Here is a 16,293-nt window from a genome sequence, read left to right as displayed (position 1 = left end):
TGATTATGAGTTGTGTGGTTAATTCCGACACATGCGTAAACCCCCGCCTATGAATTATGAGTTGTTAGGTATTTACAGCATCCAATAATTATTGGACGCATTAAATAACTCAACCTTTGTTAAATTTCGGCAGGGGAAAGCCATACAGTATTTTCTGTATCATAGGGAAACCCTAAATTCCGGATGTAATTCCTCAACAACGCGTAATAGGTGGTATTTATCGCACTCTATAAATAATATACCCTGTGGTAACATTATTTATCATGTGCGATAAATACCACCTATAGTCGTAATCAGGCCATTGTGTGCAGATTGGTACGATTTACTGGTTCAGCATGGATTATATAAATATTCTATTGCAGGCACTTTGTTCAAGGGTGAGGTGGAAACTCAATGGTATGATGACAATAGTATAAATAAAACGAGGACAAGAATATTGAGGCATAATGCTGAGAAGGTATTGGTGACATATAGAACTGACATTTTTCGCGAATCCAAACAAAACCTTAGAAGCTCTGCAGCAGCCACATCATTATTAAAATGATTTTGCATATTCAAATTAAATGTCATTGCTCATGGGGTACTTTTTTCAATTTAGACATAGGTGGCACAGGAGGCCTGCCAGATCAATGTTCTTTTTTTTTTTTTTAAATATGTGTGAGGTTTAAATTTGAATGAGAGATGTAATGTGGAGAGTGTTTACAGGGATAAACACCGAGAATAGGAAATCAGAGGATGAAAATATTTCGAATCTGGAAACCAAGATATGATTAAAATGATAATTGGCATGTTCGTGGAGAACAGAGGAATTAGTATCCCTCTTCTTAGTACGATAAATGCGATAAAATGTCACCTCATATTTCTATAAGTGTGTGTAATTGTGTCCCAAACTACTTTTGGGCCGATTCACACAGCTTTTTCTATAAGCGTGCTATTTATCACACCTGGTAAATAGCAATAATACAGGGTTCGTTATTTATCGGGTGCAATAAGTAGCACCTATTACGAGTTTCTGTGGAATAACATGCAGATTTGGGTGGTTTATGCACCAAAATCCGCATGATACCGAAATTACCATATGGTTTTCACCTGTTAAATTTTGGCAGGCTTGACCTGACGAAAATGTAATTAAGGTTGAGGTATTTAACGCATCTGATCATTATTGGAAAATTTAAATAACACTCAACTCCTAATTCCGTCCAATGCATATGCAGGTGGTTGCACACAATGGTTGGAAAAAACTACTAACTCGTAATCACGCCTTAAATGTCTTACGCATGTCTAAAGTGTGAATTACTCCTGAATTAGTAGGTCTCATTGGCCAAGTATTGTCTTGAATAACTATGTCTTATTCCAGGCTGAGGTGTGATTTGCTCACCAGTGTTAAGGACTAAAATATGCTTTCCCATGGGCCCATTCATTTTTTTTCTTAAATGTGCAAGTCTTGCTCCTGAAAATGTATGAACATTCACACATGAGCCTGGAGTAAGACACAATTGGGTGGTTTCACAATTATTTTTTTGCTGTGACTAGCTATGATTTACTCTTATAATTCTTCTAGGTTTCAGGAGTTAGTAGGGAAGATTCCAAAAGTAAGTTTAAGCAAATTCTTTTGTAATTGGATCCAAATGGTCCAATTATTTTTTTCTGTAGGTGTTTTTTCTCCTATATTGTGATTTACAACTGAGTTTATAGGCTCGATTCTCAAATAATTTGTTGTTTTTTGCTCCACTCTTGAATGTGACTTCACAATACGTTTTCTAGTGGTCAGGCATTATTACTGAAAGCAAAAAAATGATTCACAAAGCTTTTACCCTTGTGGAAGCATGCATCACTACGGAAACATCATGACTAAATCACTCCTAAGCCGTGAGTAATACACAACTTCTCACAGTTGATGCTTTGAGAATTAGTGTTGGATATTCAGGTGAAATTCACAACTAAAACTGAAGAAAAAACCTACAGGAAATACTTTGCAAATCAAGCCAACTACTCAGAGAAGATACTTTGTGTATCAGGCCTAGAGATTCGGGAATAAGTCACGCCCCAAGCAGGAGTAAGACATCACTACTCATAGAAAGGTGTACTTTATATCTAAGGTTATTGAAGTTGCCCCATGGTTGCTTTACTTATGTGTTCGAGGCTATGGTCTTCTGTGCATGTTTGCCAACAGCCTTCCAGGTCCTACCTTGTCACCTCTCATATATAAAAACAAGAGTCTACATTAGTAATTAAGTCTTGGATTTCAGATGTGGAAAGAGGGGTCACTTTTGTTTATTGTGGCTGGAAAGTTGTTTATTATAATATGGCTCACCACACCTAAATTCAAAAGAACAGGCTTATTTTCCAAATGTACAATATGGGTTGTTGTTGTGGCTGAACCATCAAAAGCAGAACTGTGGCTAATGTAAGAGTAGCTTTCAAGCATAACTGGCATTTATCACGCCAGACAGACCTGACATTATATTTAGTTCCAAAGAAGCTAATGCTGGTGTTGGAAGTAAAAAATATGTCTCCAATTAAATAAATGTTCTAAAATTCAGTTCTCCTTTCCTAGATCGAACCGAAGTAAATCGCTCAGGGGTAAAAGGGTCATTTAGTGTGTGCTGGTTTTAGGGAAGCTTAAGGATATTGAATGTCTGGAGTTTGAGCTTTGTTTACTTTTCCCCAAGTCCTCTGCTGGAATGTGACAGTGATCCTCATATGCTTTGATCACAATCTTCAGTTACCCCTTATCAAGCCCACTGGTCCATTTCGCGAATTCTGTGATTGTGAAGTTACAAAGGCTTTTCCTACACAACTTTTATTTAATATAGCAATCTTCTTGAACTTAAAGGAGTTCATAAAACATTAAAACAATTGAAGGAAAAAACGTTTGCTAAGAGCAGGTGCACAGGAGAATAGAAAGAAAAAAATATATTTTCTCGGGAAAATTCTCCACTCTACTTTTTAGGGGAAAGTTTGTTCACAATCCTGTGTTTTTTTACAGCAACACAAAAAAACTCCGGAAACTAAACAAAGTGTGGAAAGTTTTCCAAGTTTGTAGTTAGTATCAAAAGAGAACACACTCTAGAACAGTGGTCTTCAAACTTTTTAATGCCGAGTTTCCCCCACTGAAAAATAAATCAGTGGGCCCACTCTCAAAATTGTTTAACAAATATTCTATTAAACTGCCAATGTTTAAATATGTCTAGACTCAATTAAACATTGCAGGTAAATTCTGTTATCGTTTTAAAATGGAATCAAATACATGGTTGCCAAACATACTATTCTGGTCAGGCAGGCCTTACTGATGTGTAAAAGTATCTACAGTGTGACTATCAGAAATGGGGTTGGGGGTTTTGAAGAATATTTTGCGTACCTTCCCTTTTGACAACTTCTCCCAGCTAGGATATAAATGGCAAGATATGTTAGTGATGGCCCGTTACAGTGAGGATCACTGTTATCAGCACTTGAAGCCCACCTAGTGGGGCCTGCCCTCCAGTTTCAAGACCCCTGCTCTAGAATGAGGACTGGCCGCTGATTGGTAGCGTCAGTTACTTTTTACGTCACTCTCATATTAGTATTATAATCATATAAAGGCCCTAGCAGAGGTATGGAACTTATCTACCCTATTCACTCTCATCTTAAGCTTATAGGTAAACACCCCACACTGGAAATAATATCCATTGATCAGACACTGGCACAATATCCTACTTACCACTATATAATGTACATCTACAGATAGCGTGTAATTGTTTGAAATATTGCATCCAGCTCCAATGGATCAAAAGCAAGCTCAAATGAATTAAAAGCTGTAAAAAGTGAAGTCACTGTATGACTTGTGTCACACAGTGGCAGACCTTTTTCAAAAGTTAGCTGGTCACCAGGTGATGATGACTGTATTTCGGTGTTAAAATGGCAATAATGAGGCCAAACCTTCGCCCAGACAGTAGTGGCGCATTTCAATGTGTGTCACAAATAGAAATATATTCCTAAAACAGAATGTGCCTCATTAGTTTATATAATGTGCTTTTTGTGACCCATAATTTAGTCAACCCTGCCACATAATTTGGTCCTTCAATGCCGCATACTTACAGCGAGCCTGTCTATAGAAAACTAATCTCATCACATGCACACTTAAACTAAGGCAGGACAAAGATTCAAGTGCCAGTGTAGTTAATTTAGTATCACAGAGCTACATCAATCGTTTTTCGATTGACCTTCAATTTGCTTTATTCAATGCAGTGAACGTTTTAGGAAGCCCCTGGCAAATAGAAGTGAGTTAATTCACAGAGAATAACGTCAAGGTCATAAAAAACATTGCTATTTTCCGTTTGGAAGTCATGATTTGTTTCTGTAACCCCTTCCCTGCTGCCGTCGGCCGTTGCGAGCACTACCTCGCTGGTGCTGCGAACGGCTGGCGCGGCCCCGCCTACTCGTTCAAACCGCCGCACTGCCGCGAAAAAACGGCCGCGGCTAACGGGTTAACCGATGCAATAAGAACTAGGGTTATTGTAGACATTGTTATTGTTATTGTAGGTGTCCTGATATTTACAACTTCTACAGCTGAAAGTGGACTTAAGCATGGCCACTGTGGTTAAGTGATTGTGTGGCCTCTGAGCTTTTAGCATAATTATAGCTTTGACGCATCTGCCACATAATCAGTCAAAAAAAATGCTTCTGCTCAAACAGTTCAAAAGCTACTAAAAATGCAGTGACATGTGTTGCCGTGCAGTGGAAGGCCCTTTGCAAATGTTGACTGGTCACCTTTATGTTGCTTATTGCTAAATTGGTGTGTTAAACTAGTACTAAAGAGGTGCCACCAATGCCCCAGCAGTGTAAAATTGAACAAATAGTGAAGTAATACTATAGCAAAATGAGCCACATTAAGCTGCATAATTTGCCTTTTCTTGTCGCATAATTTACTCAACCCTGCTGCACAATTTGGCCCTTCTCTGCCGCATGATTCCAGTGGCCCTGGCCTTACATTGCTCATGGGGACCACTGGGTGCCACAACTTAGCGGGGTAATGCAAAAGGAATGTATTTGCAGTTTGTCACCCTCCATGAAACTGCCTTTTGTCCTTCGGGCTAGGGGTTCGCATATATGACTGAATCATGTTTCTGCATACTGCTGCAGGGATATATGCTGCATGCCGTACATAAGTTCGAATAGTTCTTGTGCAAAAGTTTTAAACGACCACTGCAGCAAAGTAAGGATGTTTCCCAATATAAAACTCAACAGCAGTCAGCAAGAGGCACTTTGGGGAGTTTAAGGTGAGTATTTGATGCCAGTGAAAAGTGTTACGCCGGTGGGACTAGACCCAAGCTCTTCATGCTGGCGATTGGTCAGCAACAAGCCATATTCTAAAAGTAGGCATCTCAGAGTCCATCCTCTTTCATTCCCAGTTTATCCAGTGCTTTAAATGGCCCGGTCCTGTCCAGTACTGAGTACTGGCACTTTTTTATTTTGAGAGGGAGAGTACCTGCACTTCTCAAGAAAAACGTAATACTTTTAATTGGAGAGTAGTGGCACTTCTCAGAACAGGTACAGAGTACCTACACTTCTGTTTTCCTATTTCAAGCACAAAAGGTCTCTGAAAAGATTGACAAATATGGCACACTCGTCCTTGGTGGATTTTCCAGGAAATATTGTGAGTTGTTCCGTACATTAAAATCTAAAGAGAGTGCTCTTTGCTCCAGCAACGGAATGTCTTCTGAAACCTGTCAGATATCACCAGACCAATTAGAATAGAGTAGTAAAAAGGTCTGAATGTTTCATGACTCATCATGATTAGTAAGAAATGACCTTGTACTCCCAAACACTTAATCCATTTTTTGCAGTTTTATATTGTGTGAACTTGACCCCAAGGTATCGGAGCACCTTAGATGAGCACCACTTACATTATACAAGGTCACATTCATTTTGTTTTCGTTTTTAGGCCAGGGAGAATTAAGTGACTTGCCTAGAATCAAAGGACGTTGAGCTGAAGCCGAAACTTGAACCTGGTTCCCCAGTTGCAAAGTCTGCAGCTCTGGCAGTAACGCCAAATCCTCTCCAGTCATGGCTGGCTGTGGGAATCGTGTCAAGTGAAACAATACCAAGTGACATGAATTCAAACAACCCGGCATTGTTCGGCACTAGTACTTTGCATTGTGTACCTATTTCATATACCCCAGAATGTACCTTAGGGTACAAAAAAGCCAGGACAGGTGAAAGTGGAGGGAAGGACATGGAGTTACCTCACAGTTATGCATAACTTTGTTTACAGGCATCTAATAGAAGATGCTTTCTAAAAATGCCAATTTGCTTCAAAGTCTCCCATTGAACCCAAACACTCTTCCGAGTGCTTCCCTACACAGCATAATGGACAAACAGCCAGGGGCACCTTGTAGCCACTTCTTCCCTTTCAAACAGTTGTGGCTCGCATGGCTCGCAGCAGGCCCGGACTGGCCGTTGCGGGCACCGGGCAATCCCCCGGTGCGCCGCAAGGGTGGGGGCGGTTTTGGGCCCCGGGGGCCGTTTATAGCTGCAAAATCGGCCTTGTAACAAAATCGGCCCCGGTAAAGAGCTCGGTCGCACCCTCAGGGGGCCAGCCGAGCACTTTGCCAGGGCCGGTTTTGGTGCTCAGTCCGGCCCTGGCTCGCAGTTGGGGGGGGGGCGGGTAAACTTATCTTACCAGGTCCAGCGCCGCCTCCGCTCCTGGCCGGGCCCTGCGTTTTCCTGCTGCTTTCCTTGAATAAGAAGCAGGCATCCTCCTTCCTCTCCACTAAGCCAATCACAACGCTGCAATGGCAGCGTTGTGACTGGTGTGGACAGCGCCCAGCCGGGCGCCTGTAGGTAGGCAATTTTCTCTATGTAGGCTGTAGGCTGCATGCAGCCTACATAGAGAAAATGCATAGTGCGAATGACTGGTTTGGTTGGCCCCCGAGGGCCACTAAACGGTCAGGGCCCACAGCATTGGGCAAGCCAATCCTACCCGACACTCCCACCCGCCCCCAACCAGGCATGCCGTTCTGCTTTCTCTCAGCATAAGAAACATAAAAGGTATTTAAAATACCATTTTATGTTTCTGCTTCTCGCACTGCGAGAAAGCAGTGGGGCAACACTCCTCTTCCCTAATGGAGGAACCGCCCCTGCTTTCAAATGACTGAGGCCACTGCTCCTTGGAGTGGCCATGCTAGGGAGATTTCATTCTACTATTCATGCTGTAGGAAGGTTAACAACATTCAGTTTTCAGAGGTCTGTGGAGCATTTCTTTTACTGTCCTTGTTTTTCTTAATGAGATGTTGTATTATGGCATTGGCATTTTCGTGGGGTGGGGGATAGAGGTGGGCGAGTGGTCCTATTGGAACAGAACCAATACTGATTTGCATGTGACTGCTCCTGGTCTGAATCGGTCAGTGGGAAAAATGATGGACTAGAATGTGAAGTCTCGGTATTGGCAGCAGCTCAAATTTTTGCAAGCAATCCACTCTTCAACTTTTTTAGTTTAAAGTATGATGCCCTACGTGTGACATCTATGTCCAGATGTGGGGCCAGTGCTCATTTCTCCATACGACCCCAGCTGTACTGAAGAAGCATAACAAGGCAGAAACCTGTTTGAAATAATTTGAGTTCCATTTACGCTCGTTTATTTCAAGGAGGTAGAGGGGCTGAGGGGCGAGTGAAGCGCTCCCTGGCCGCAGCACCGCTGGTCGCCCTACCTGGGTGAAGGCTGCCGCTGCCGCTGCAGACACCGCGCCACCATACAGCCACAGGGACTACATCCCCCAGCCTGCTTTGCGGCGGAAGCCGCCCACGCAACTTCCGCGCCCGGAGGCGCTTTAACTGGGAGGCCAGACCCGGCGGAGTGGGGACGCTCGTTTATTTCAAGGAGGTAGAGGGGCTGAGGGGCGAGTGAAGCGCTCCCTGGCCGCAGCACCGCTGGTCGCCCTACCTGGGTGAAGGCTGCCGCTGCCGCTGCAGACACCGCGCCACCATACAGCCACAGGGACTACATCCCCCAGCCTGCTTTGCGGCGGAAGCCGCCCACGCAACTTCCGCGCCCGGAGGCGCTTTAACTGGGAGGCCAGACCCGGCGGAGTGGGGACGCTCGTTTATTTCAAGGAGGTAGAGGGGCTGAGGGGCGAGTGAAGCGCTCCCTGGCCGCAGCACCGCTGGTCGCCCTACCTGGGTGAAGGCTGCCGCTGCCGCTGCAGACACCGCGCCACCATACAGCCACAGGGACTACATCCCCCAGCCTGCTTTGCGGCGGAAGCCGCCCACGCAACTTCCGCGCCCGGAGGCGCTTTAACTGGGAGGCCAGACCCGGCGGAGTGGGGACGCTCGTTTATTTCAAGGAGGTAGAGGGGCTGAGGGGCGAGTGAAGCGCTCCCTGGCCGCAGCACCGCTGGTCGCCCTACCTGGGTGAAGGCTGCCGCTGCCGCTGCAGACACCGCGCCACCATACAGCCACAGGGACTACATCCCCCAGCCTGCTTTGCGGCGGAAGCCGCCCACGCAACTTCCGCGCCCGGAGGCGCTTTAACTGGGAGGCCAGACCCCGCGTCGCGGGATCGCGCGCGGGACGCGCCGGGAGAAGCCCGGGACAAGGGCGGGGCCTTCTGCGGCCATCAGAGGCCAGAGGAGGACGGGCCGGGCCACCCCCCTTGGCCGTGCACCGAAAGGAGGTAAAAGAACTTGTTTTTGAAACATCCCATGTACCATGACATGCAAGGGGGGCCGAAAAAATTCTACACAGACAAGGGACCTGGCTAAGGGGACGCTGGTCCACTACTTCACCAAAACAACACCACTTACAGTCCAACAAACAGTAAGAACAGAACGAAGACGACTGCCTATAGACTGTCCCATAAGTGACTCCTCCCCCCCACAATCAGCTCCCCCTCCACAAAGCCTATCACTGTTAGAGGAACTTAATAGTTTATGCAAAACCAAGTATGCTGTTGTCAAGACCACCCCTGAGCAAACTAGTGCCTCTACCCGTCCTATAGTCATTACAAGTCCCCAATCCTGCATATTATCCCCACCATATGAAAATCTCCTGGGTACGCCAATTTCTTCACCTGCTATAGATAACACTAACCCCACAATGTTTCTCCCGGACCTTTCTGGTACAAAGCAGCAAAAATTGACTTTGAACTCACCATTGCTTATTACCCTTTCCCCGGAAATATGTAAGGATCCTGCGAAACTGTTGGTCCCTGCACCCCTTATCTCACCAACCCTGTTGGCTCAGATGCAAACCATGATCAACTCTTTGATACATCCCCTGATAGAAAGAATGAACAATCTTGGGGATAGGATCGTGGCAATTGAGGAAATGACTAAGACAAACTCACTACTTCTAAAAAGTATGGTTGGCTCTAATCACTCACAGTCTCTTACCAATACTGCAGTGTCTTTAATAACTCCTCAAAGTAACATCAACCAACTCCGACCAGTAGCCTCACGTTCGTTAATTCCAACTATCCAGAATGTGCACGCAAAACGTATAACACCACATAGTTGTTCATTTGAAACTGGGCTGAACAAAGTAATTATTCCACCCAAAAGGTCACTCCCCAATCCAGTGAATATTCCACAAAAAACTAACCACATACAACTACCACCGGAGGCTGCCCCGTTTGTGTGCGTCCTTTCTGGAGTCCCAGTACTTACTAAGGGAAAAACAGAAAGTCACCAAGAACTAACAAACAAGACACTGTTTTGGTTAACAAAGAACAGACCGCTGCCTCCTGATATCGACGGCAGAATACTAAGTGTTAGAAGGGTGGGTTGGCTGGGCCCGCTTCGAAAAGAGAGACTTGGCGATCTGGTGTTAATAAAGTTTAGAAACAGTAATGTTGTCCCATACCTCCAGACCTGGCAACCACAGATAGGAGATGGTCCTATACACACCTGGGGACTATCTGACTTTTATCCCAGAGAATCATTTCTCCCTTATACAAGTTTAAAGAAGAGAGAAACTTTTGGTTGGGCCGAAATGGCGCCAGGGTGAGGGGCACTAACATTCAGACTTGACCGAATATAATCCGCGATGATCTTTTTGGTACCTGATTTCTTTTTCAGATTTTATGCTATAATATTACATGTTGTAAAATGAGATGAAATGAAATGTAATGGTGATTATATATTGTAATGTGCTTTTATGATTTTATACTTCAAAATCGAATAAAGCTAATGAAACTGAAACTGAACTGAGTTCCATTTAGAGGGCAAGTTTAAACTGGGCTGTGTCTTTGGAAATACTTTTGATTGGTACCTATTGGAGCAGGGTCAACACAGATTTGCATATGCTTAGTCTTGGTCTGGAGTGGCACAGGAGGCAGAAAACAATGGACTGGAATGCAGGCGGAGCATCTGCCAGTGGGTGAGACTTCTGCAAGCAGTCTGCCCATCACTTCTTGTCATTTTAATGTGACACAAAGTGTGACGATCTAAGCTGCTTCACTGGTCTGGGTTTGCTTGCGTACCTGTCAAGTGGAAGAGTGAAATGATAATTTGGGATTGGCTGTTCTGATGGAAGCAGCACCAAGATTGGTTTGTATGTTGTTGTTCTCTGTTAGATGTGTCACAGTGGGGAAAAGATGAAGAACTGGAATGTGGCTTGAGTAACTGCCATAGGCTGAGACTTTGCAAGCATTCAATCTATCATCCTTTTGGTGTTTCAATGGGATGCACTGGGCGTGACTGGTATGTGAAGACATGGGTCTTGTGCTCACTTTGTTATATGATCCATGCTGCACCTCATACATTTCTGTAGGGCTGAATCTGGAATGTGGTTGCTTGTGCTGCCCTTCAAAGTGTACATGGCCTGGCAATTTGGGATGGACTGCACCAACTAGAGTAGAATCAATAGTGATTTGCATATTGGTGCAGATCTGTGGGCAGAAAAATGAAACACTGGAATGTAGTCTGAGTTGCTGAAACTTTTGGCAAGTACCCCACTCATCATATATTCTTCTTTTAATTGCATAGCGTATGTCTGCGTATGTACTAGGCATTGGCCAGGGGAGCCTCATAAATGGATTTCAAATAGGGATTTCTTTGTCTTTGGGCTGCATTGATAACTTCTCATCCAGTTGACAGATGTATGGTGACAAGTGTTTTCTGAAAATGCCAATTTACTTGAATATCTCCAATTGGCTTAAAATTGTTCCATGTGCATCCCTACACAGCAGGATCAGGGCCACCGTGAGAACATCTCCATTTGAAAAGAAAGGCGTCTCAGCGCCCGGGAGGGGGTGTGCTACAGACAGGTTGGAGTCTACATTCCAAATAAAGCTGGCTGACTTCATTCAGAGTATGATTTGTCTCCACCCCAGGTGCTCACACTATGCTTACAAATTAAGGGTTTCCTAATCAAGATTTTTGCTGTTTTTGTTTATGTTATATTAAGACATAGCGTACTTCTCCCATTGGAATATAGTCCTGAGTATAGACCCTAGGACTGCTTATGTAGACTTGATATGGGCCACACTTTATCATAGAGTGACTCTGACAACATTCCACCCATTCAGTAATTTACATCTACTGTTTGGGGTGAGGCGTAAGCATTATAGTCGTGCCTCAGCTGGTGAGATGCCCTTTACAAAAAACATGGTGGACTGATTTATTTCCAGGGCAAATGCTGAGGTCTGGTTTATATCGCACGAGGTGCAATGAGAAAAGCGCCAGTGCTTTTACGCATTTTGACGGCAAAAACATCATTCTATCGTCAACACCAAAGCCACGCCCATGCAGGATTTTTGTTCAGTTTTTAGTTTCACCACAGCACAGGTTTTAATCCCACCTGTCACTTGACTATGTTTACTACATGGCTGGATACCAGGTTGCAAGACAAGCCGCTACAGCAGCTGCGCCTTCCCTCTCTCTAATGGAGGAAGTAAAACCATTGATTTATAGGGTTATATCTCACAATATCCAATCAGGAATACAGAGCTGCAAAAATATTTTTTTCCACAATATCTACCACCATTGTATTCTGGAGCTAAATTTGTTTTGGGAAATATACATTTACTATCACTAACTCCACATCTACGTACCTTGATGATATACCACAAGTCGATATTGTGTGTGTGTGTGTGACATTTTTGCAGATCACCACCGTCAGTAACACAAACCTCCTGTGTTTTAACGCTATGTTGACCTTGTTGTTCTGCACATTAAGTTTTTTAATTACCCACATGTAATTAAAGCCACCTAATGCAATTTGGAAGATTCTCATTTAATCACTGTTGTTTAATTGATTTTCCTTTTTCTTTCTCAATAATGTGTATTGTTGCTGGAATCTTTGAGGTGCTCTTTTAAGGATATTTTATATCCAAATAAATATTATATTATTATTGTTATTATTATTGCGAGCGGCGTAGCAAAGGGGGATGGGCAGGTATGCGTTTTAGGGATGGCACCTGCCCCGTTCTTACCTCTGGTCATCTTGGCCTGCAAACGCAGGAATCGCCAGCACCCGCTGCCCACTCATACCTGCAGCCCATGCGGGATGGCAAACGTAGGGACCACCACGGGGGGCAAAAGATGTAGCTACGCCACTGCAGATCACTGTTTTGTTTGCTACATAATCAACCCACTATTTATTTAATATTTAATTTAATACACTTATAAAGCGCACTGTCACCTTGCAGGCATCCTGGCGCTAACTGGTTCAAAAGGACGGACACTACCCATTTACTCCTAACATCCAGTGTCTGAATCGGACAAAAAATAGGCCTGGGCACCAAAATAATAGTGGTACCAGTTAGTGAAATGGAAAGCTAAAAAAGTGGTCATGTTTGCAAATCGGGGAGATTTTGATCTTGTTAAAGTCAGTATAAGTGTTTTACAAGGTATGCAGGTATGACTGCATGCATCTAAGCTTGCTGTAGACAAGGTTTGTTTTAATATCAGGGAAATCAACAGTAAAACCGAATCAGCAGACTGTAAAACAGGCCCACAAACAGCCAGAAAACCGGTCAACACGCTGACCTGTCAGAACAGGCCAGTCCGACCCTGCCAGTAGCACCGTGGGCAGTTAACCCCCCGCCAGCTCCGAGCTGTACGTTTAAGTTGCACGTCGAAGACGTATGGCCAGACAGGTGCAATATAAGACAAAACTGGGAATAAGATCTCTACCACGTGTCCGTCCCAGGGCCCTTTTTATGGCAAGTGCAAAATAGAACGGATCAGGCAACTTAAGCAGAAATGTCTTTCTTATGACCTACCATTCTTTTGCGTTTTTTTCCCTTTTCTTCAAGCGCTACATACTTCTAAGCACTATAAATCTGTAAAGTTCATATACAAATTCGTCTTTTGTTGGAGACAAGGTACGTGGAAAGAGCAGTGACTGGAATGCAAGGGTTACTTTACGCAGCGGGTATTTATTCTCTCCTGCAGCTGACACACACATTGCTGAGGGTAAGGCGACACCCCTCATTTTTCAAGTGTAATACACCCCAAGTGATTTCGGTTCGTCAGCACTTCCAATAGTTAATGGGCGCTGATTTTATTTTAAGGGGAGTTACAGCCTTACCAATGCATTGGTCAACCTTACAATGTGCAGCTGAAGAGTGTCAAACTCCTCTGTACCCGAATATGTAAATACGAAGTTATTCTAAAATGTTAAAGTAATTTTGCTTTAATCAGATGCATGATTGTTTTCCATATTCATATTATTAAAAAAACAATTTATGTTCTCCATTCATAGGCTTCACTGAATGAAGAAAATAGCTCCTTGACTCTGGTCACTCAGCTGTATTTAAAAACTATCTCCTTCTTGCAGAACTTAGGGGAAGCGCGTGCATTTAAGAGTAAAACTGCAGAAATGACGCGTGCACCCCCTGCTTTGCACTAGAATGTTCACCATTCTCCTTTATAACTTCACACCTAGCTGACACCAAATGAATAACATTTCTTGAACAATCTTCTTGAAAAGGTTTAGTTACTCCTCTGGCAGACCGCTAGAAATCTGAGGCCTTCTCCTTATTTGGTCTGTTTCTCAACAGGAGCTTGTGTGGCTGGTAAGGCTAACAAAAAAGTGAATAGAGAAAAATCTTCCTCTCACAGCACCCTTAAGGGGGCAGTTGCCATTTCCTGAATATTCCATTAGGCTTCCTTTGGAGGCAGACTATATCCTTGATGCGAGGGCTGACATTTACACTACGCTACACATTGCTTTCTTATGGTTCAAAGCCTCAATAGTTGCGCCTATACTTGTAGAAACAAGTGACAGCTGGCCTGGGGTACCAAACATCCTTGTACTGGGCTCTGGTTCACTAAAATCATTTAGAGGCCTACTCAATATGTGTCAGAAAAAACAACAAATAAAATCACATGCTGTCCATTATCCAACCTATTGGTCCTTACCTCCATCCGCGTACGTCTCGGTGCCATATCCATCTTGCAGCCCATTATTCCAGGTCCCCTCATATTTTGCGCCACTGCTTAGACTCTGCCTTGTTCCGTACCGTCCCTTGAAGCCATGGGTCCACTCTCCCTTGTAAACCCAACGCCCTTTGCTTTCGATCCCCAAGCCGTGTCGTTTGCCCTGAGCCCAATAGCCTTCGAAGGTGTTGCCGCTCGGCCAGGTGTAGATCCCCACCACCTCGAATCCGTAGTTCCAGGAACCAGAGTACTCCCCTTGGCCCTTCGGGCCCGTGCAGATCCCATGGCCATGAGCTTTGCCCCCTTCCCAGCCGCCGCAGTAGGCCCCGCCATCATCGAAATCGAAGCGCCCTCCGCTCATTCTACCATCAAATTCCAGGTGCACGCGTATTGCCAAGTTGTTCCTTTCGTCGTTTTTGCTTAGGAGTTTTTCCAAGGAATTTTAAGCCACTGCAGAATTTCAATTAAGGAAAAAACTTTTGGTACAAGAAAAAACACTTGTTGAGTGCTGACCTGCGTGCCTTCAAATGTCCAACCTCCTCTACACAGGTGTAATGCAGAAGTTTCAGGGGAAAAAATCACAGCTTATAAGTTGGTGCAACAATGAGCCCTTGCTGACACACAAAAATAAATTGGGTAAAAGCAGTTGTCTGATTCACAAGTTTTCCTTCCTGTCGAAAATAATTCAATCCCGCAAGGTGCCTCAGTGGAAAAGAAATCCTGATGATTTACCTAAGATTGGCTGAGATATGTTACTCTTCTAGTAAGACGACTCTTATTATTATTTTTTGTTTTTTAGTTTTTTGTTGAGTTCTTCTCTACTGGTTCCAGGTCTGCATTACTTAAGTTTCCAGCGGCTTCAAGTGACCCAAAGGGATTTTGAATTGTTCCTCCTCATATTGCAGCATCATGGCATGGTGCGCCTGGTTCCGGGGAGCCCGCCTTCCCTTCCCAGTCAGGACACCCTCTCTCCGGCAGGCTCTCTGCGTGTGGGAGCGGTGGAAATGTTATAACGGTCCCAACAAGGCTATCAGATCCCCGCTGGTCCAAAAATAAATCCCAATCCTCACACAGGGCTCCGTGGCCTTTTTTTAAAAGAGAAAAAAAAAAGTCGTCGCCAGGAATACAGAGGAGAGGAGGGGAGGGCCGGGCCGGTTGGGAAAAAGTGCGTGCTTAAAAATAGAGCATGAGGCGGCTGCAGCGCGGGGTTTCTTTTGGTTTTATGTTAGTTGCGCTGCTTCGAGCTTTTCTTCAGGGCACCAAAAATGCGTATCATTGTTGACGGGCCTCTGAGACTCCGTGGTTGACCGTCGTATATGGACGGACAATAGATGCAAAAAATAAAAAAAAAGTGCCGCATGTCTCCTGAGGTGTCACTTTTTTTTTTATGTAAACGCCCTTTTCCCGTACATCAGTTTACTGAAACCTACAGGCCCAGTGTAAAATAATCACAAAGCGTTTACAACGAACTTCTTTCCAGCCAGACTGCGTTCACCGGACTCTTTCTGTATTCCGGCCGCAGAGGCCGCACTCAATCACTCCAGTTGTATTCACAATGAGCCCAGCCTCGGAGCTGTCACTGTTACCGGGAAGCAGGCACGGAAAACCTGATGACTGTCTAGGGCCGTCTTCCAAAGGCGACGGAGGAGGGAGGGGCGAGGGGTCTGAGGGTGAGGGGTAGGTGGGGGGGGGGGGGGGACTGCCTCCTCTTCATTAATTAGCGCACTGGTGTTTGAGTCAAGAGTTGGCTCCGTTACTTGATACTTCGTGCTGTCCTGGGGATTATATACCACCCTCTCTCTCCTAGTGTGCGTCATTCAGTGGAATATTAACTGGGAGCATCCTTTCATGGCATCAGGTGTTGTGTGAGCATTCTTAGGGAATTCATGAATGAGAATGAGCCTGACCAGGGCTTTAAGTGGGATGAAAA

General features: G+C 44.5%; 1 protein-coding gene across 1 annotated transcript in view; it reads right to left on the bottom strand.

Moving 5' to 3' along the window:
* The window catches only part of JPH2 (junctophilin 2), a 406,250-nt gene extending 390,864 nt beyond the window's left edge, over positions 1–15,386 (bottom strand). Inside the window, exon 1 of the mRNA XM_078651948.1 lies at positions 14,346–15,386. Within this exon, the coding sequence (XP_078508074.1) occupies positions 14,346–14,724 (379 nt within the window). The 5' untranslated portion in view covers positions 14,725–15,386. The remainder of the gene's footprint in view (positions 1–14,345) is intronic.
* Between the last annotated feature and the right edge of the window lie 907 nt (positions 15,387–16,293).

This window comes from Lissotriton helveticus, chromosome 7 (assembly GCF_964261635.1).
Source record: "Lissotriton helveticus chromosome 7, aLisHel1.1, whole genome shotgun sequence".
NCBI classification, from domain to species: Eukaryota; Metazoa; Chordata; class Amphibia; order Caudata; family Salamandridae; genus Lissotriton; species Lissotriton helveticus.
The sequence above is the reverse complement of the archived record's forward strand: the minus strand, read 5'-3'. Positions and strand labels throughout refer to the sequence as shown.